General features: G+C 38.7%; 1 protein-coding gene across 4 annotated transcripts in view; it reads right to left on the bottom strand.

Moving 5' to 3' along the window:
* TBPL2 (TATA-box binding protein like 2) overlaps positions 1 to 22,901 on the bottom strand; it is a 32,299-nt gene that overhangs the window by 3,945 nt on the left and 5,453 nt on the right. For 2 of the 4 annotated variants that reach the window (XM_045059940.1, XM_045059941.1), the window contains exons 4-6: positions 20,213 to 20,304; positions 8,880 to 9,047; positions 4,455 to 4,549 (exon numbers count right to left, since the gene is read on the bottom strand). In XM_045059940.1, coding sequence (XP_044915875.1) covers positions 4,455 to 4,549; positions 8,880 to 9,047; positions 20,213 to 20,304 — 355 coding nt within the window. The remainder of the gene's footprint in view (positions 1 to 4,454; positions 4,550 to 8,879; positions 9,048 to 20,212; positions 20,305 to 22,901) is intronic. The other 2 variants (XM_045059942.1, XM_045059943.1) reach the window with 1 other exon arrangement.

Genomic DNA, 22,901 nt, shown 5'->3' on the forward strand with positions numbered 1-22,901 from the left:
AATCTAGTCAAATATTTCCTCACTGAAATACTGGTATCACAACTTTATGGGAACCCAAATTGGTCCTCTAGTCCTATTAATCTATTATCAGACATCCCAATTTAAAACACCAGGCTCCAATTAGGTGACTGGCCTCTCAGTCTTTTCCTGCAGGAGAAAATGACCACCACTTTTGGGGATAAACACCGTTCCTGACCAGGGTGATGGAGGAGGAAATTCTGTGGCTGGCATAATGAAGAAAGGACTGGCACTGAAACCAAACTATACAAGCCCAAATACCAGCTTTACCATTAACTAGATTTGAAATCACAGGCAAATTGTTTAACCTCAGAGTTTCCATTTCCTTACCTGTAAAATAAGGACAATAGCCTTCTCAGAGGGCAGCTGTAAGCATGACATGAGTGAATGTTGTAAGAAGTCCTCTGCAAACCATATCATTTTATAAAATCTAAGCTATGTTTACGGTCCTAGGAGAATGTGCTTCAGGGTTAGGGACATTGGGATGGCTGGCTTGTCCAAGTACGCATAGTTTCTCATCTGGTTCTGTAAGAGCCAGTGGCACATAATTTGTCTGTCTCCTTTCCCCAGGGCTTATTCTGGCCATGGGTGAGGTGGTGGGGGGAGGGTATTATATTTGCTTCCCCGTCCAGTATGTGTAGCTGGTAGTCACCCGAACTTTATGAAATATCTACCATCTGTAATAAGATTTAAAAGTTCATTCCTACCTCTTGGCCAGCCCAAATATCAATTTCCAATACTACTTAGATTTTCCAATTCTATTCCTACATCAGGGAAAGTCTTACAATTTGTTAAAAATAGCATTCAACCCTTCAAAGTACACATTTTACAGTACATACTAACTTGCTATTGTTGGGGGATTCCTGGTAACCACTGACAGGGATCGTGTTATCTCTCTGGCCTACCCACTAATAAGTCTTGCCATTTGTATGTTGCCCTCTGACCTCCTCATTTCCAAGAATTGCTTGATTGAGAGTGACCCTACGTAACAAAAACCCAGCTTCTTAAGAAGTCCATTATGCTAGAGGGAAAGAGATACATGTGAGGCATTTTAGACCATAGACTAAAGCCTCTTTAGACTTCATATTCCTATCATCAGGGCAAGGCATCACAGCAAAATTCCAATCTTTCAATGCTAGGGGAAAAAAATAAGACTGGGCTTTCACCAAGGGAATAACAGCTAACATTTATACCACATTTACCATACACCAGGCACTGCTTTTCTGCCTCCTCGCATTTAGCAGGTATTTTCTATGGCCACCTGCCTTTACATATGTGGAAATCAAGGTGGAGAACTTAAACTCACCCAAGGTCATACAGCCAATAAATGGTAAAGCCTGGGTTTGAATTAGACCATTGGTTTCCAGAGCCCAACCTCTTAGCCACCACACCTGCTGCCTCTCACCACTAAAAGTATTTCTCTTTCCTTCATCTGACAAGAAGGAAAAGGGAGAAGGTGCCCCCCAGACCCACACAGGTGTTTGCACAGACATCCAAAGAGCTGAGGGACAAAGCGAGTACCTGAAGGTGGTGGGCACTTCAGTTAATACATCTCATCCTCCCCGCTCCCCTTCACAAAAGTGATGATCTACATCTTGCAAGAATGGAGAAATTTAGCTTTGTTTGTTCTACATGCTGAATGCGTAACAAATTTTAAGGGAAGTGTATTGCATGGTCTTCAGTATAACGTGTGGACAATTCTTTATTTGTGTGATTTGAAACTTGTAGCAAATGTGTACATGCAAGTTTTGTTTGTTTTAATTGGGGTAAGTAGGAAAGCTGGTTTTAATTTTGTTTTAATTTTTTTTAGTGTTTATTTATTTTTGAGACAGAGAGAGACAGAGCATGAACGGGGGAGGGGCAGAGAGAGAGGGAAACACAGAATCGGAAGCAGGTTCCAGGCTCTGAGCCATAAGCCCAGAGCCCGACGCGGGGCTCGAACTCACGGACCAAGAGATTGTGACCTGAGCTGAAGTCGGACGCTTAACCGACTGAGCCACCCAGGCGCCCCAAGCTGGTTTTAATGAAAGATATTTAAAGAGATTTGTTTTTGTGTACTCTTAATAAAGATTTAGCCTATTATAGTACTTGTCAATTGGCACTGTTAATAAGACTGATTAATAATTATATAAGCATGTACATGAAAGTATCTTCCAAAGGTCTTGAAAAGTTTGTCCCCTCTATATGTAGGGCATATGTAGGGCATATATAGTATGGCATATGTTTGCTCCAGTATTTATACTATTCAATTTACTTGGCAGACTTTCCCCCTTTCCTTCAGGATATACAGAAGTAAACTTTAAGTCAGTCACTAGGAGGTCTTCATTATTCTAGACTCTAAATTGGCAGCATCTGAGAAATTATAGCTTTGCTGTATTCAAAACGTTCTTGAATTCCAAACAGGCTTTCCTCACTTTGAAGACACATTAGTTGTTACAGTAAAACAAACTATAAAACTTTACTGAGAGTTCTAAAAGAAGACTTAAGAACAGAAATTCCATGTTTTGGGATGCTGAGTGATGACTTTATCATTTTTCCCCAAATTAATTCAGGTAATGCAAAAATCTCAAATTTTTTTAGATGGGACAAGATTTTGTAAAATTCTAAAGCTTATTTGGAAGACTAAATATTCAAGAGGAGCTAAGAAGCAAACTGAGAGGGGAAATTGACCCTAGCAGAAATAAAGACCACTAAAATTAAGGCACACTTATACCACAATAGTAATATATACAAAAGGATTATCACAGAATTCTGGAGCAAAGGCAAGACTAGAGAACAGACCCATATATAAAGGTCAAATGGAATGATCACAAATTAAGAATAAGTAGAGTAATATGCAGTGGTAAGATGGCTGGCTGGCTATGTGAGGGTGGGTCCTAATCACTTTGGCCCCTGCTATATAAATTTGGCATTCATCTTGGTACAGAAAAGTAAAATATGTAAAAAGTAAGACAAAATTAGACAAGAATAGCAAACGTCAGTAGAATGGTATGGAAAGAATCTCAACCATTTACCTCAAGAGTTTGAAAAACCCTTGTTTATGTAAAAAATAAGTCAACTGGAAAAAGCCGTAAGTATAAAACAAAGAGTAATTACTTTTAGTATTATGGCAAACTCATACAAAACCTTAGGGAAAAAATAATAAAACACTAGACAAAAAAGATTAAGTCATGTACACAATGTCTACAAAAGACAAAATGCCATTTCTTGACTATCTTAGAAAAGTCATCAATTTCTGTTTCTGATTGCCAATGTAGTTAAAGCAATGAGATCATTTTTACTTATAAAGTAAAAGTTTTTTATGCCATTTTTGCTTTGAATACTACTGAGGGTTGATACTTAAATCATTGCTGTTAAGAACATAGAATATGAGAGAACTATATTGTGTATCCCTTTAAAAAACAATTTGATAATTTGTATTCAGAACCTTAAGAGTAGTCATATCCTTAAACAAAAGTTCCATTTCTGAGCATCCACACTAACAATATAATTCTCCACACATAAAAATAGCCAAAGTCTGTGCCATTATAAGCAGCAAACAAAGAAAGAACATTTAAATGCTTGGCAATGGAAAATAAGTTTGATATGATAAAGTGTGAGAACAGAAGTAGGAAACAGGCTGTTGGCCAAATCTAGTCCTGTTTTTGTATAGCATGTGAGCTAAAAATGGTTTTAAATTCAATGGCCTAAATGATTGGGGGCAAAAAAAATCAAATGAAGAAAAATATTACATGACACATGTAAATTATATGAATTATATTAAATTCACATGTCAGAGCCCTTTCCTTTAGGTAATGCCTATAGCTACTTTCACACTATAATGGCAGAGTTCAGTTGTTGCAACAGAGACCCTATGGGCCACAAAGCTTAAAATATTTAGTATTTGGCCCTTTACAGAAAAAGGTTTAATGACCCCTCTATTAGAACATTTGTAGCCGAAGAGCACCTGGGTGGCTCAGTTGGTTAAGCCACTGACTTCAGCTCAGGCCATGATCTTGCGGTTCACGAGTTCAATCCCTGCATTGGGCTCTGTGCTGACAGCTCAGAGCCTGGAATCTGCTTCAGATTCTGTGTCTCTCTCTCTCTCTTTGCCCCTCCCCTGTTCACACCCTGTCATTCTCTCTCTCTCAAAACTAAACATTAAAAAAAAAAAAAGAATACTGTTCAACTCTTAAAAGTATTCTAAGAGGATGTTAAGGATGTTAAGATAAATATACATATAAAAAGAAAATAAAAACATGAAAAAAAGTTATATCATTTTGGATATTGAGACCAATGGGTGATGTTATAATCATTTCTACTTTTCTTTTTTTTCCCCCAGGTGTTCTACAATAGCAAGGCTTTATAATGGTGAACCAAGCTATTTAAGAGGAAAAGCAAAGCATACACACAGCTACTGAATTTTAGGAAAGTCAGAAAATAATCTTAGAACTCACCTGTCAACACAACTTTTCCGGATACAAAGATAAGCAACACAATTCGTGGTTTTACCATTCTATAAATAAGGCCAGGAAAAAGTTCAGGTTCATAACTGTTAAGATATAAAAGGGAAAAATTAAAAATAGTACTATTCAACCACTTTCCCATAATATTCAAGACCCAGAATATTGAAGCTATTTTACCAAGAACTTTTGGCCTTTTTTTTTTTTAATGTTTGTATTTATTTTTGAGACAGAGACAGAGTATGAGCAGGGGAGGGGCAGAGATAGAGGGAGACACAGAATCTGAAGCAGGCTCCAGGCTCTGAGCTGCCAGCACAGAGCCCGATGCGGGGCTCGAACTCACGGACTGTGAGATCATGACCTGAGCTGAGGTCGGACGCCCAACAGACTGAGCCACCCAGGCGCCCCATTGGCCATCTTAATAGAAGTACTCTGGAGTGCCGCAGGCAATTTCTTACGGTAGAGTCAAGAGCAAAACTCATCTTTGGTCCTAAGATTTTTTTCAAAGTGCAGATCATCCTAAGCTATTAGAAATTAAGATAAATTAGGGCATCAAATTTAATGTATTAAGATCTTCTTGGTTAAATGTTTTCCATCTTTCCAAAAAAAAAACCTATCAATAAAAATACATAAACGTGTTTTCTAAGTTTTCCAAGTTTCTCAATAATGAGCACATTTTATACACATTTATAAACTGCTAAAGCTAACAATTTTAGCAGATAGAACCTAAAAAATTTTCTAGACCACTATCATTTGTCTCTGGAAAGGTACTGTAAAGAAAACTAAACTGTCCCAAGTGTTAAAAATTTAGGATTTGTGGGGCACCTGGCTGGCTGGGTTGGAAGGGCATGGGACTCTTGATCTCAGGGTCGTGAGTACAAACCCCACGTTGGGTGCAGAGATTACTTTAAAAAAAAAAAAAGAAAGAAAAACTTTAAAAACTTTAGGATTTGTTCCTATAAATGGTAACTCAGTTGTATTTACTACCAAATGTAGAAGGATGATAGGGCTAAGAACTGCTTCTCCAGGCTCCGGCAGAGAGAAGTAGAGGCTCCTAGAAAAGTCTTGAAGAGACTTCAAAAAAGAAGTCAAAAGTTAAGAGGAGGCTGAGGAAATAAAAGCAACAACTAATGAAGAACAGATATAAGAAAAAGAAGAAATTTGACAAATGAAACACACACATAAATCTTTGCATTTAAAGGGTAAATCCAGACCACAGAGAAAAACTCCATTCCATTCTGCAATGAGTAAGACTCCTACAACAGCAGATGTGAAATCTCTTATTGGTACTAGAAAGATGCACTGCAGTGGTGAGACTACTTGCTGAAGTGTGTGGAGGCTGCTATGGGTGGACTTGTCTTCCTAGGACATCACTCTTCGGGCAGAGAGCCTGTTAAGACTTTATTCACTTACCACTTCTCAACACTGGGGAGACAACGATACTGGTGGGAACCCTGGAAAACTTGTATGGGAGCTATGAAGTTCTAGCCAAGAAAGTGAAAGCTAGGGGCACAGAAGAAATGTTTCCATTTCCCCTTCCAACAGAATCTTAGCATTCTAGAAAGGAAACAAGAAAACCAAAGTCTTCAGTATATAAATGACGGCAAACTGCAATTGGCTTTCAGAACCATAGTTTTAAGATACCAGCATAACGAACTTCCAGTAAGATATCTACTTCATTTTATTTATTCTCTGCCTCATTTCAAAGGAAGGTTAAGGCCAGGGGAAAAGAAAAGAGACTTGGTTAGAGACAGAATTTTATGAGGATAAAGAATAACTAACACTTGCCAATCTCTTAGCCAACCCAACTTCAACTCATCATTCAAGTGTTGGCTTCAGTGTTACCTCCCGTAAGAACTTTGACCTCCACATTCCCCCCACCCTGTGAAATATCCTGCTTAATGGTACCATAGCACTCCAAGGGGTGTTCACCCTCATAGTTACCATATTAACTTTAGCTTCTCTGTCTTCCCTTTAAGACAGTGAGCTCCATGAGGGCAAGGGACCATGGCTGTAATGACTGTCATGATCACCATAGCATATGCTACACGGTAGCCTCCTAGATATTAGTCACTTAGTATTTGTTATCACGATATCTTTGATTTAGAAAGTAAAGGAAGGGAGAACAATGTTCAGAGAAAACTGGAAATAACTATGGCATAGAAATGTTGACAGAGGAGGTGCCCAGTAACTAGGGGATACTTACGGTATCAGATGCTGATACACAAATTTGTAGATCCAGGAGAATGAAAAGAACTTGAGGTTTTAACATGGGCAAACTTAACCTAATAATTACAACTGGTATACGCCATGGTTCCCTGACAGGGTTGCAGACAATTAAAGAGAGGTCTCATTTTAAAGATACAAACCTGTTGAAAAAGAAGTGTTTTCATGCCTCAATGCCCTCAGTCCACACATTGGAGCTATAATCCATATCCTAAGGGTGGAGCCCAAGTGGCAAACTTTTGGAGGAGACAAGGATAAGACCAGAAATAGATAGTAGTGGGAATATAATGCAGGCTGTATGGCTACGTTAAAAAAAAAAAAAAAAAAAAAAAAAAAAAAAAGATGGATGAGATCCTAAAACTGCTTTGGAAGGAAGACAGAACAAGTAATGGACCCACTCCAAGTGGCTGAAATCAGTGCATAGGATGAGTTCTCATCTTCCCCTACTGGCAATTTTATCTTTCAGAAAGCACAAGTAGTGACAAGGGGTACTCCTACCCTAGACTTAAATCTGACCTACAAAGACGACAATGTTGGTGGAAAAGAAATAAAGTGAAATTTGGGAGAAATTGTACACGTCATTTTAGAGGCCTAAATGGCCAGAATGCAGAGTGGTAAGTCTAATACAGACATAGAATCCAGGCAGAGATCTTTCATCAGAAAAAGTTGGTTGAGAGACAAACCAGAGGCCCATGGTTGAGAATCTGGAAGAAAAGATGCCTCATGTGTTAAGAGATTCTTAAAAACAAAGCTTTGCTATTAATCTACAACCCTTCCCAAGATTGAAGAATGAGAAAGGTACCTAAAAAGGCAGTGTTTCCTGCATGGGGTGCTTCACAGTTGAACTCAATGGTAACATCATAGGTATCCAATAAGCATATGTTGAAAAAAATTAATGCAGAGGAAAAAAGAAAATACAGTCAAGGGGAAATAAACATAGCCTGAAGAATATCCTAAAAGCTAAATCTCAGAATGAACTGAGATTTTTGAAAAACAGGAAAAAACAAAGCAATTTTTAACGGCTGTTCAGACCATGTCTGAAAAAGAAAGCTAACAAATGTCAGAGACAGCACAGCTATAGGATCCCTATTCACTCTGTAAATGGGAATGATCACTCGCAGGTGAAGCATCTGTGATTCTAAGCAGCTCACAGGGCCTTGGCCAGGTATATATGCCCCAGGGCAGGGGGCTTTTTGGTGCTGACCAGTCAGCCTCCATCACTGCTGAGGGCCTGAACAGGCTGGGAGAAGCACCAATGCAACTGAGGAAAGCAGGCCTGGTACGTTTGCTGTTGAGCTGGGAAGTTACATTTGAAGAAGCAGTCTAGAGATACTCCCAGGACTCCACTAACGAACAAATTGTAGGGTGGGAGCCATAGCTACACACATGTAAAACCCCCTCAAACTCAATAGGACAAAAACTAGGTAGGACTGCCTTCATAGAATGTGCTAGGCCATTCTTTTTCCATCTTCTCTCTGACCCTTTCTCCCCTGCCAGTCATCAGCCCCTTCCATCCTGCCTACCCATCTCATACTGCTTCTTTACCGGCCATTGCCACCACCCCTGCCAAGCTGGGTGTGCCTGTTTCAAAAATCTGCACACTAGGGGGTCTCAAGCCTCTGGCAAGCAGTACTGACATCACCTGTGAGCCTGTTGGAACTGCAGATACAGGCAAAAATCAATGATGATGCAGCCTAGGCAGGAAAGTGCTTTTTTTTTTTTTTAATGTTTTTATTTATTTTTGAGAGAGAGAGAGACAGAGCATGAACAGGGGAGGGTCAGAGAGAGAGAGGGAGACACAGAATCCGAAACAGGCTCTGGGCTCCAAGCCATCAGCACAGAGCCCGATGCGGGGCTCGAACCCACGGACTGCGAGATCATGACCTGGGCTGAAGTCGGACGCTCAACCGACTGAGCCACCCAGGCTCCCCAGGAAAGTGCTTTAATAAGCTGTTCAGGTGATTACTATGCAATTTAATTTTGAGACCCACTATTTCAGAAGATTGAACACATACAGTAACCAGTAAAGACTCAAGCACAGCATCTTAATCCTTTTACCTACAGTCTTAAAAAAAAACAACAACAACAAAAAAAAGCACAACACTTTCTCTGAAAGATACACTATGTAAGCAGCCTGCCTGTAATACAACTTCAATACCTCGGGAAACTCAGAAAGTTTTATAACCGTCATACCTACTGAACTGCTGATGGGTTAACACCAAACCTTCCAGCCTGATGGGAAATCTCACATCACAGCTTCCAACCATGTTCTGTATTTTAAAATCGAGGAATCTGGCCGGGAACCCAAGCTTCTGCACCACACGAGCATACTTCCTCGCAGCAAGTCGAGACTGCTCTTCACTGGGGAGGGGCAAATGTATTTAAAGAGGTCTTAATCACTATGTCCCCTCTACTGCTTGGGCTGTGTTCACACACTTCCCTGATTGTATCTTTAGCATCTGTACCATGTTGGTCTTTCAATGTATACTACACACATATAGATGCTGAGGACAAGGACCAACCTCCCCTACTTTTGTCCCTAGCACCCAGTAAAAACCAAATCAGAAACACATTTCCGTCTTCATTTGTCATCTTACACATATAGGGTATTTCTCTCCTTTTTTAAATTATTTTTTTAATCTTTATTTATTTTTGAGAGAGAGAGAGAGAGACAGAGCATGAGCAGGGGAGGAGCACAGACAGAGGGAGACACAGAATCTGAAGCAGGCTCCAGGCTCTGAGCGGTGAACACAGAGCCCAACGCAGGGCTCGAACCCAGGGACTGCGAGATCATGACCTGAACTGAAGTGGGACACTTAACAATTGAGCCACCCAGGTGCCCCTATTTTTCTCTTCTAATTGTTTTAAATGCTAGAAGATAAAATTAACTATTCCACTGGTTTCAGAGTGTGTCCTCAGACCTGTAGCAGAATCAGCACCTGAGAACTTGTTAGAAATGCAAAGCCCCAGGTCCCAGCCTCAAGCACTCTGGGGTTGGGGCCCAGCAGTCTGTGTTTTAACAAGCCCTCCAGATTCTAATGCTCAGTCAAGTTTGAGAACCATCCATCTGATCTAAAGGTTTGTGTCACGTAGATGGGAACAACAGCAACAAAAATTCGGACACGTGTATACAAAAAGAAAAAAAAAACCAACATGAAGTAAGAGGTACGCCAATTGGGTAGCAAAGACAAGATATCAGGACCAGGTTCTTTATGGGACAAATTATATATAACTTTTTTTGTTTGTTTTTGTTTTTGTTTTTGTTTTTTTAGCACAAAAATACCTCAAAACCTAACAAAATTTGCTCAGGCTTTCTCACAGAATTATCACTCAACTCACACCCCATATGAGAAAGGAAGAAATTTATTCCACTTTGTGGCCATATTCTTCTAAGCGTTTGTCCTGCTCCAGCCTGAAATCCAGGTCAGAGAATGTCAAATCTTGAGAAGTGAGGCTTTATTGTTCATTATGTGCTTTTCATTGGTCATTGGCAAAACAAAACAAGGAGTCTCAGCAGGGGTTGCCAAACAGAATGGAAACCTGGTGGGTGAACCATGTGAACTCCACCCTCATCTTTATGTTGAAAATCAGAAGCACCTGGAAGAGCCAGATTGAACATTTGGACCAAAGGAAGCACTCCATTCTCTTTCCTATCCAGAGCCTTCACAACACTGCCCCTCTTAAGTGTATTAATTACATCACATATTTCACTTCACATTTCTCCTCACCCACTTCTAACTCCTGAGATGTCCCTGCCAAGGCCATGCCTCCAAGTTAGCAAGGAAATAAATACAGTCTCAATTTCGAAAACATACATTTGCCTAACTGGCTATATTGCTGATGTTTCCCATAGTGCTGATGTTTATAAGGTCAAAATTTAAGAGTTTGGGGAGCCCTGTAGTTTTGTTGGCAATCAGCTGTCAATAGGACATAGAAATTCCCAAACAACTTACGGTTAAAATCTACATACATGTTCTTATACAAACATTAGAAAATAGAGTAAGAACCAGTGGTGGTGACACTGATTAAATTGTCAGTGATAACCACTGATTAAATTTGATGTTTGTGTACTTTCCCTGTGCAAACACAGGTAACCTTCACTAGCAAACTCCAATTATTACAACTAAAGAGAAGAGGTTTGGATAAATTTTTGGAGATAATTCTGATAGCTCTTAGACTAACCAAAATTTCACAAATCTCTGTTCAAGACTCAAGAACCAAATAGATTTGGGGAAAAAGTATCTCATTATCTGAACTCACTATCTGAATTTTCACCATTAGATTTTGGCAACCAAATAAATTCAGATAGGGAAAGATACTCATGAAAGTGTGTGTAATATAAGCATACTTTAAAGTGAAAGTTGGATAATAAACTTACAATTTAGTTTCCTGTTCCCCTACAGCGTAACACAATGTGACATCCTTCCAACTCAAAATGTGTATGTTTTAATAGCTAAATACAATTTAATGATCTAATCAAAGATCTATTATCAGGTATTTGTTCTCCCCCACCCCCCATTTTAAACAATGCTGAAATGAACATCCTTGCAGATACCTTGCAGAGTCGTCCAATAAGGACCTAAAAAGGGGAGATTTATGGGGGTGCCTGGCTGGCTCAGTTGGTTAAGTGTCCAACTTTGGTTCAGGTCATGAATTCACAATTCATGGGTTTGAGCCCTGTGTCGGGCTCTGTGCTGACAGCTCAGAGCCTGGAGACTGCTGCAGATTCCGAGTCTCCCTCCTGCTCTGTTCCTCCCCCACTCACACTCTCTCTTCCAAAAATAAATAAAGATTAAAAAAAAATTTTTTTTTAATGGGAGACTTCTAGGTCCAAGAATACATGGATCAACAGAAGAGACAGCCCAGAAATTTACCCAGATATATATAAAGAACATGTAAAAACAGGTAGGGGAAAATATGGATTAAGAATAGATTTGTCACATAGATACAAAAATCCTCAACAAAATATTAGCATACCATATATAACAGTGCATTAATCAGATCATGCATGATGATCAAATGGGATTAATTCTGGGGATGTAAGAAGCATTCAATATTCACAAATCAATCAACGTGACACATGACATCAACAAAATGAAGGATAAAAATCATATGATCATCTCAACAGATGCTGAAAAAACCAGTGACGAAATTCAACATCCATTTTTGATAAAAAACACTCTCAACGAAGTGGGTTTAGGGGACCATACCTCAACCTAATAAAGGCCACATATGAAAAACCCACAGCTAACATCATACTCAGTGGTGAAAAACTGAGAGCTTTCCCACGAAGATCAGGAACAAGCCAAGGATGTCCATTCTTACCACTTTAATTCAACATAATACTGAAAGTCCTAAACAAAGCAATCAGACAAGAAATAAGAGGTATTCATACTAGTAAAGAAGCCAACTGTCATCATGTGCAGATGACATGATACTATATATAATATCCACCAAACAACTACTAGAAGTAATCAATGAATTCAGTAAAGTAGCAGGATACAAAATTAACACCAAGAAATCGGTAGCGTATCTATACACTAATAAAAAAAGTAGAAGGAGAAATTAAGAAAACAACTCCACTTAAAACTGCACCAAGCTGATCAAAAAGGATTTAAATAATATAACAGAAAGTGAATTTAGAATAATAGTCATAAAATTAATCGCTGGGCTTGAAAACAGTATACAGGACAGCAGAGAATCTCTTGCTACAGAGATCAAGGGACTAAGGAACAGTCACGAGGAGCTGAAAAACACTTTAAACGAAATGCATAACAAAATGGAAACCACCACAGCTCGGCTTGAAGAGGCAGAGGAGAGAATAGGTGAACTAGAAGATAAAGTTATGGAAAAAGAGGAAGCTGAGAAAAAGAGAGATAAAAAAATCCAGGAGTATGAGGGGAAAATTAGAGAACTAAGTGATACACTAAAAAGAAATAATATACGCATAATTGGTATCCCAGAGGAGGAAGAGAGAGGGAAAGGTGCTGAAGGGGTACTTGAAGAAATAATAGCTGAGAACTTCCCTGAACTGGGGAAGGAAAAAGGCATTGAAATCCAAGAGGCACAGAGAACTCCCTTCAGACGTAACTTGAATCGATCTTCTGCACGACATATCATAGTGAAACTGGCAAAATACAAGGATAAAGAGAAAATTCTGAAAGCAGCAAGGGGTAAACGTGCCCTCACATATAAAGGGAGACCTATAAGACTCGTGACTGATCTCTCTTTTGAAACTTGGCAGGCCAGAAAGAATTGGCACGAGATTGTCAGGGTGCTAGACAGAAAAAATATGCAGCCGAGAATCCTTTATCCAGCAAGTCTGTCACTTAGAATAGAAGGAGAGATAAAGGTCTTCCCAAACAAACAAAAACTGAAGGAATTTGTCACCACTAAACCAGCCCTACAAGAGATCCTAAGGGGGACCCTGTGAGACAAAGTCCCAGAGACATCACTACAAGCATAAAACATACAGACATCACAATGACTCTTAACCCGTATCTTTCTATAATAACACTGAATGTAAATGGATTAAATGCGCCAACCAAAAGACATAGGGTATCGGAATGGATAAAAAAACAAGACCCATCTATTTGCTGTCTACAAGAGACTCATTTTAGACCTGAGGACACCTTTAGATTGAGAGTGAGGGGATGGAGAACTATTTATCATGCGACTGGAAGCCAAAAGAAAGCTGGAGTAGCCATACTTATATCAGACAAACTAGACTTTAAATTAAAGGCTGTAACAAGAGATGAAGAAGGACATTATATAATAGTTACAGGGTCAATCCATCAGGAAGAGCTAACAATTATAAATGTCTATGCGCCGAATACCGGAGCCCCCAAATATATAAAACAATTACTCATAAACATAAGCAACCTTATTGATAAGAATGTGGTAATTGCAGGGGACTTTAACACCCCACTTACAGAAATGGACAGATCATCTAGACACACGGTCAATAAACAAACAAGGGCCCTGAATGAGACATTGGATCAGATGGACTTGACAGATATATTTAGAACTCTGCATCCCAAAGCAACAGAATATACTTTCTTCTCGAGTGCACATGGAACATTCTCCAAGATAGATCATATACTGGGTCACAAAACAGCCCTTCATAAGTTTACAAGAATTGAAATTATACCATGCATACTTTCAGACCACAATGCTATGAAACTTGAAATCAACCACAGAAAAAAGTCTGGAAAACCTCCAAAGGCATGGAGGTTAAAGAACACCCTACTAACGAATGAGTGGGTCAACCAGGCAATTAGAGAAGAAATTTAAAAATATATGGAAACAAACGAAAATGAAAATACAACAATCCAAACGCTTTGGGACGCAGCGAAGGCAGTCCTGAGAGGAAAATACATTGCAATCCAGGCCTATCTCAAGAAACAAGAAAAATCCCAAATAGAAAATCTAACAGCACACCTAAAGGAACTAGAAGCAGAACAGCAAAGGCAGCCTAAACCCAGCAGAAGAAGAGAAATAATAAAGATCAGAGCAGAAATAAACAATATAGAATCTAAAAAAACTGTAGAGCAGATCAACGAAACCAAGAGTTGGTTTTTTGAAAAAATAAACAAAATTGACAAACCTCTAGCCAGGCTTCTCAAAAAGAAAAGGGAAATGACCCAAATAGATAAAATCATGAATGAAAATGGAATTATTACAACCAATCCCTCAGAGATACAAACAATTATCAGGGAATACTATGAAAAATTATATGCCAACAAATTGGACAACCTGGAAGAAATGGACAAATTCCTGAACACCCACACTCTTCCAAAACTCAATCAGGAGGAAATAGAAAGCTTGAACAGACCCATAACCAGCGAAGAAATTGAATCGGTTATCAAAAATCTCCCAACAAATAAGAGTCCAGGACCAGATGGCTTCCCAGGGGAGTTCTACCAGACGTTTAAAGCAGAGATAATACCTATCCTTCTCAAGCTATTCCAAGAAATAGAAAGGGAAGGAAAACTTCCAGACTCATTCTATGAAGCCAGTATTACTTTGATTCCTAAACCAGACAGAGACCCAGTAAAAAAAGAGAACTACAGGCCAATATCCCTGATGAATATGGATGTAAAAATTCTCAATAAGATACTAGCAAATCGAATTCAATGGCATATAAAAAGAATTATTCACCATGATCAAGTGGGATTCATTCCTGGGATGCAGGGCTGGTTCAACATTCGCAAATCAATCAACGTGATACATCACATTAACAAAAAAAAAGAGAAGAACCATACGATCCTGTCAATCGATGCAGAAAAGGCCTTTGACAAAATCCAGCACCCTTTCTTAATAAAAACCCTTGAGAAAGTCGGGATAGAAGGAACATACTTAAAGATCATAAAAGCCATTTATGAAAAGCCCACAGCTAACATCATCCTCAACGGGGAAAAACTGAGAGCTTTTTCCCTGAGATCAGGAACACGACAAGGATGTCCACTCTCACCGCTGCTGTTTAACATAGTGCTGGAAGTTCTAGCATCAGCAATCAGACAACAAAAGGAAATCAAAGGCATCAAAATTGGCAAAGATGAAGTCAAGCTTTCGCTTTTTGCAGATGACATATTATACATGGAAAATCCGATAGACTCCACCAAAAGTCTGCTAGAACTGATACAGGAATTCAGCAAAGTTGCAGGATACAAAATCAATGTACAGAAATCAGTTGCATTCTTATACACTAACAATGAAGCAACAGAAAGACAAATAAAGAAACTGATCCCATTCACAATTGCACCAAGAAGCATAAAATACCTAGGAATAAATCTAACCAAAGATGTAAAGGATCTGTATGCTGAAAACTATAGAAAGCTTATGAAGGAAATTGAAGAAGATTTAAAGAAATGGAAAGACATTCCCTGCTCATGGATTGGAAAAATAAATATTGTCAAAATGTCAATACTACCCAAAGCTATCTACACATTCAATGCAATCCCAATCAAAATTGCACCAGCATTCTTCTCGAAACTAGAACAGGCAATCCTAAAATTCATATGGAACCACAAAAGGCCCCGAATAGCCAAAGGAATTTTGAAGAAGAAGACCAAAGCAGGAAGCATCACAATCCCAGACTTTAGCCTCTACTACAAAGCTGTCATCATCAAGACAGCATGGTATTGGCACAAAAACAGACACATAGACCAATGGAATAGAATAGAAACCCCAGAACTAGACCCACAAACGTATGGCCAACTCATCTTTGACAAAGCAGGAAAGAACATCCAATGGAAAAAAGACAGCCTCTTTAACAAATGGTGCTGGGAGAACTGGACAGCAGCATGCAGAAGGTTGAAACTAGACCACTTTCTCACACCATTCACAAAAATAAACTCCAAATGGATAAAGGACCTAAATGTGAGACAGGAAACCATCAAAACCTTAGAGGAGAAAGCAGGAAAAGACCTCTCTGACCTCAGCCGTAGCAATCTCTTACTCGACACATCCCCAAAGGCAAGGGAATTAAAAGCAAAAGTGAATTACTGGGACCTTATGAAGATAAAAAGCTTCTGCACAGCAAAGGAAACAACCAACAAAACTAAAAGGCAACCAACGGAATGGGAAAAGATATTCGCAAATGACATATCGGACAAAGGGCTAGTATCCAAAATCTATAAAGAGCTCACCAAACTCCACACCCGTAAAACAAATAACCCAGTGAAGAAATGGGCAGAAAACATGAATAGACACTTCTCTAAAGAAGACATCCGGATGGCCAACAGGCACATGAAAAGATGTTCAGCGTCGCTCCTTATCAGGGAAATACAAATCAAAACCACACTCAGGTATCACCTCACGCCAGTCAGAGTGGCCAAAATGAACAAATCAGGAGCCTATAGATGCTGGAGAGGATGTGGAGAAACGGGAACCCTCTTGCACTGTTGGTGGGAATGCAAATTGGTGCAGCCGCTCTGGAAAGCAGTGTGGAGGTTCCTCAGAAAATTAAAAATAGACCTACCCTATGACCCAGCAATAGTACTGCTAGGAATTTATCCAAGGGATACAGGAGTACGGATGCATAGGGCCACTTGTACCCCAATGTTCATAGCAGCACTCTCAACAATAGCCAAATTATGGAAAGAGCCTAAATGTCCATCAACTGATGAATGCATAAAGAAATTGTGGTTTATATACACAATGGAATACTATGTGGCAATGAGAAAGAACGAAATATGGCCTTTTGTAGCAACATGGATGGAACTGGAGAGTGTGATGCTAAGTGAAATAAGCCATACAGAGAAAGACAGATACCGTATGGTTTCACTCTTATGTGGACCCTGAGAAACTTAACAGGAACCCATGGGGGAGGGGAAGGAAAAAAAAAAAAGAGGTTAGAGTGGGAGAGAGCCAAAGCATAAGAGACTGTTAAAAACTGAGAACAAACTGAGGGTTGATGGGGGGTGGGAGGGAGGAGAGGGTGGGTGATGGGTATTGAGGAGGGCACCTTTTGGGATGAGCACTGGGTGTTGTATGGAAACCAATTTGTCAATAAATTTCATATAAAAAAAAAACTGCACCAAAAAGAATAAAATACCTAGGAATAAACTTAACCAAAGAGGTGAAAGACCTGTACTCTGAAAACTATAAACACTGATTAAAGAAACTGAAGATGACACAAACAAATGGATAAAAATTCCATGCTCGTTGATTGGAAGAATATTGTTAAAATGTCCCTGTTACCCAAAGCAATTTATAGATTCAATGCAATCCCTATCAGAATACCAACCACATTTTTCACAAAACTAGAATACTATTGAAATTTGTATGGAGCCACAAAAGACCCCAAATGGCCAAAGCAATCTTGAGAAAAAAACAAAAAACAAAAAACAAAGCTAGAGGTATCACAATTTCAGATTTGAAGATAAACTACAAATATGTAGTAATCAAAACACAAAAACAGGCACAAAAAACAGACATTTAGATCAATGGACAAAGAGCCCAGAAATAAACCCACAAATATATGGCCAATTAATCTATGACAGAGGAGTCAAGAGTATACAACAGGGAAAATAAAGTTTCTTCAATAAATAATGCTGGGAAAACTGGATAGCTACATGAAAGAAAAAAAAAAGAAAAGAAAAAGAAACTGGACCACTTTTTAACACCCTACACAAAAATAAACTCAAATTGATTAAAGATCTAAATTCAAGACCTGAAACCATAAAAAATACAGAAGAGAACACAGGCAGTAATTTCTCTGACATCAGCCATAGCAGCATTTTTCTAGATCGGTCTCCTAAAGGGAAACAAAAGCAAAAAGAAACCATTGGGACTACAAAGTAAAAACTTTTGCACAGGGGCGCCTGGGTCGCTCAGTCGGTTGGGCATCCGACTTTGGCTCGGGTCATGATCTCACGGTTCGTGAGTTTGAGCCCCACATCGGGCTCTGTGCCGATAGTTCAGAGCCCGGAGCCTGCTTTGTATTCTGTGTCTCCCTCTCTCTCTGCCCCTCCGCTGCTCATGGTCTGTCTCTGTCTCTCAATAATAAATAAATGTTTAAAAAAATTTTAAAAACTTTTGCACAATAAGGAAACCATCAACAAACCAAAACGCAGTCTACTGAATAAAAGAAGGTATTTGCAAATGATATATCTGATAAGGGGTTAATATCCAAAATATATAAAGAACTACAACTCAACACCAAAAAAATATATTAAAAAAATCTGTTTAAAAAATGGGCAGAGGACCTGAACATTTTCCCAAAGACGACACACAGATGACCAATTGACACATGAAAAGATACTCAACATCACCCATCAGGGAACTAACACAGCAAAGCCACAATGAAACACCACCTTACACCTGTTGGAATGGCTAAAATTAAAAAGACAAGAAATAACAAGTGTTGGTGAGGATGTGGAGGAAAAAGAACCCTTGTGCGCTGTTGGTGAGAATGTAAACTGGTGCAGCCACTGTGGAAAACAGTATAGAGGGTCCTCAAAAAATTAAAAATAGAAATTCCATACGATCCAATGATTCCACTATTGAGTATTTACCCAAAGAAAACAAAAACACTAATTTGAAAAGATAAATGTACCCCCATGTTTACTGCAGTATTATTTACAATAGTCAAGATATGGAAGCAACCGAAGTGTCCATTGATAGAGAAATAAGGAAGATGTGGTATACAAATCAAGATTATGCAACCATAACAAAGGATGAGATCATGCCATTTGAGAGATTATGGATGGTCCTAGAGGGTATTATGCTAAGTGAAATAAATACTATATGAAAAAGACAAATACCATGTGATTTCATTTATGTGTGGAATCTTAAAAAAAATAATAAAAAGCAGAGGCAGACCTAGAAACACAGAGAACAAACCAATGGTTGCCCGAGGGGAGGGGGTTTGAGGGATGGGAAAAATGAGTGAAGGGAAGTGGGAGACACAGCCTCCCAGTTATGGAATGAATAAGTCAGAGGAATTAAAGGCACAGTATAAGGAATATAATCAATGGCCTTGTAACAGCGTTGTATGGGAACAGATGGTAACATGGTATGGTGAACATAGCATTAGGTATAAACTTGCTGAATCACCTGAAACTAATGTAACATTGTGTCAACTATACTAATTTATATATTATATATATATTATATATATAATATAAACATATATAAATATATATTTAATAACAATTATAATAAAATTTAATATAAATAACATAAAAAACACAAGTATAAAAAATATTAACATCCAGTGTTGTTTGGAGAAAATGAATACTTGATGCATCTCTAGAGTGAGGAGAAATTCGTACAACCTTTCAGGCAGACAATTTACTACTCATCTTCTAACACTTAGAGGGAAAAGCAGCTCCTACCACAGTTTTATGCTGAAAGGATCTATATCAGTACAGGGCTGCCTCTGCAGGAGATCCAAGAAAAAAACAAGCCTTTTAAGAGTTGCCTCCTGAGCTAATGCTCAAGCTAATGGTCAAGAAGTGCCTAATTTACCTCCTTTAAAAAGTTCTATCCATTTATCTGTAATGAGGAAAATATACAATAACTACTTCCCCAGGCTTATAACAGGCTTTGTCACCACTATAGTTTTTTAATTTTTTAAAAACATTTATTTATTATTGAGAGACAGAGAGACCCAGAGCGTGAGCAGGGGACGGGTAGAGAGAGGGGGAGACACAGAATCCAAAGCAGGCTCCAGGCTGAGCTGTCAGCACAGAGCCTGACGTGGGGCTCGAACTCACAAACTGTGAGGTCATGACCTGAGCTGAAGTCGGTTGCCCAACCAACTGACCCACCCAGGCACCCCACTATAGTTTTTAAATGCACCTTAAGAACAAGTTCTAGCAGCCTAGCTAAGTCCCCTCAGTTTTAACAGGGGAACTGCAAAATGACACCTAAGTCAGTCTTACATGGCATTTCATGAACTTAAAACTCTTTAGCAAAGTATTTTGTTCCTACTATGTGTTTTACAACATGAATACTATCCTTCCTTGTTTTACATACAGAATTATTTGTCTGATAACAATGAAGGTGGTTCCGCATACCTTTTGGCTCCCGTGCAGACCATTTTCCCAGAGCTAAATATGAGGGCTGTGGTCCTGGGCTCTCGGATCCTCATTATGACAGCAGCAAACCTCTATACACAAAAGTCAAAAGAACAATTAGCCTCTGCCAGGATGTAACACTATTCCAATTGAAAAGCTGAGCCGGACATGAAATTGGTCTTGAATAAACCGATTTTGGATGGGAAAGGGAAAAAATGTCTGGGTCTATTCTCCCCGCGCTAATGCTAACAAAAACAATCATGATTCTAAAATGTACTTAGAAAAAACAGGTAAGAATAATAACAATAGAGCTAAAATTCTAATGCCTATTATATTTCAAGCACAATGCTAAGAGGTTTAAAAGTTTTGTCACCTTTATCCTCATGCTAGATCTCAACTGAGTCCATGATTATCACCATTTAGTGCACAGGGAAACTAAGTGGTTATTCAGCTTCCAGCATTACACAGGGAATGGTAAGGTTGAGATTTAAAACCATGACTAATTGGATGCTGTGTTTTTTTTTTTTTACCTTGAAATACTTCCTTTTTCTTTCAAAGAATATTTGGGGAGGGGGGAGAAGTATGAGGTATGTTACAGGCTTGCCAAGACTCTATAATGTACTAGTAGCCACTATATATATATATATATATATATATATATATATATATATATATATATAACTATATATATAAATATATATATATAACTATACATATATAACTATATATATATAAATAACTATATATATATAACTATACATATATAACTATATATATATAAATAACTATATATATATAACTATACATATATAACTATATATATAACTATATATATAGTTATATATATAACTATATATATAACTATATATATAACTATATATATAGCTATATATATACAACTATATATATATAACTATAACTATATATATAACTATATAACTATATAAGTATATAACTAACTATATAACTATATAACTATATATAACTATATATATAGATATATATATAGTTATATATATCTATATATATATATAACTATATATATATACACATATATATTTGTCAAGTTCTTGCCTACCATAGTAGTTCTCGAAGTGCGGTTCCCCCACATGAGCAGCATGGGCAAGCCCTGCAGGTGGTACTGATGCAAGGGAGGGCTGCCACACTGACATGTCACCAAAGACCTGCTTCTCCTTCTGGTCCTACACACGCACTCCCTTCTCCTGCTCTCATCTTCCCCCATTAAGCCGGGAAGGAAACCGGGGTGGGTAGTATGCAAGACGGCAGGTTCCCTGGGTCAGAGCTCCTCCACAGAACCAAGGTGGGACTAGAAATTTCAGATTTGAAGTGTTGACAGAGAGTGAAAGAACCCCAAGTCAGCACCGCACAGAGCCGATTGAATCTTATGAATGTTTTCCAATATTTAAGGTGATGCCCTCACCTTAAGGTGAGCTATCTTAAGATAGCTCAAGTGCCAAGCCAGAATTTCTCTGGCTATCAAGTCCAAGTTTGGATAGATCCTATACACAAAAATAAAATGAGGGAGCACTGAGCATGATGGGCAATAAAATATGCTTAAATATGCTGACTTAATAGTGTGGTCAATCATGGATGTAGCCGTACGAATCCTAGCTTAGCATTGTGTTTCTGTGCTCATCATAGCCGCCTACATGAAAGGGGAAAAGGAAATATCTGGGTAGTATTGAAGTACATTTAAACTCAGATTGGGGCGCCTGGGTGGCGCAGTCGGTTGGGTGTCCGACTTCAGCCAGGTCACGATCTCTCGGTCCAGGAGTTCGAGCCCTGCGTCATGCTCTGGGCTGATGGCTCAGAGCCTGGAGCCTGTTTCCAATTCTGTGTCTCCCTCTCTCTCTGCCCCTCCCCCGTTCATGCTCTGTCTCTCTCTGTCCCAAAAATAAATAAACGTTGAAAAAATAAATAAATAAAATAAACTCAGATGTCAGCAAGAACACTACCAAAACAGTAAAAACAACTTAATCCATACATAGCTGATGCTCACAAGGTCCGCTGGGTTCCTCTGTAGGAACTCTGTACGGCCTTCTTCATCTAACGCCACAAATCCTCCACCACCCAGGATGGTGAACTTCTCCCCAGTAGGCACCAGATCTTACTCTGTACTCATAAGTACAGAGACCAGCAAATTACTAAATGTTGACTGAATGAAAAAATCTACTTCTTAGGTTGATAGGCCATTAAAAATTGGATGCCTCGCCTTGGCAGGACACAACAAAGAGTAGACTTTATTAAACTTTGAGGGAAAAGAAATCCCTGACTCTTACTCAAGTAAGTAGAAGCTTGAACTTCACACTTTAAACAATTCAGCTTTCTCAAACAAGAGAAATTGTAATAGGAAAAGTATGTGTCAGGTAGGTGGAACAACATTTAGAAAAAACTATTTCCAGAAATATGATGGCATTTTAAGAAAGTTAGCATCCTTGTAGGCTCAAAGTGGTCATACTGAAAAATCTGTTTGAATGACAAGGGAAAAATCTTAACTTTTAGGAACCGCTCAACCACTGCTTTATTCAGCACAGGGAATGAGGTTATTTTTTATAACTTCAAAACAGACAATGAGGCAATTAATCCCTTGAGTTGTCAACAGTTCTGCACTAACAATTTTTTCCTGTTTTAAAACAATAACAAAACGGGGCTCCTGGGTGGCTCAGTA

This window comes from Felis catus, chromosome B3 (assembly GCF_018350175.1).
Source record: "Felis catus isolate Fca126 chromosome B3, F.catus_Fca126_mat1.0, whole genome shotgun sequence".
Taxonomy (NCBI): Eukaryota; Metazoa; Chordata; class Mammalia; order Carnivora; family Felidae; genus Felis; species Felis catus.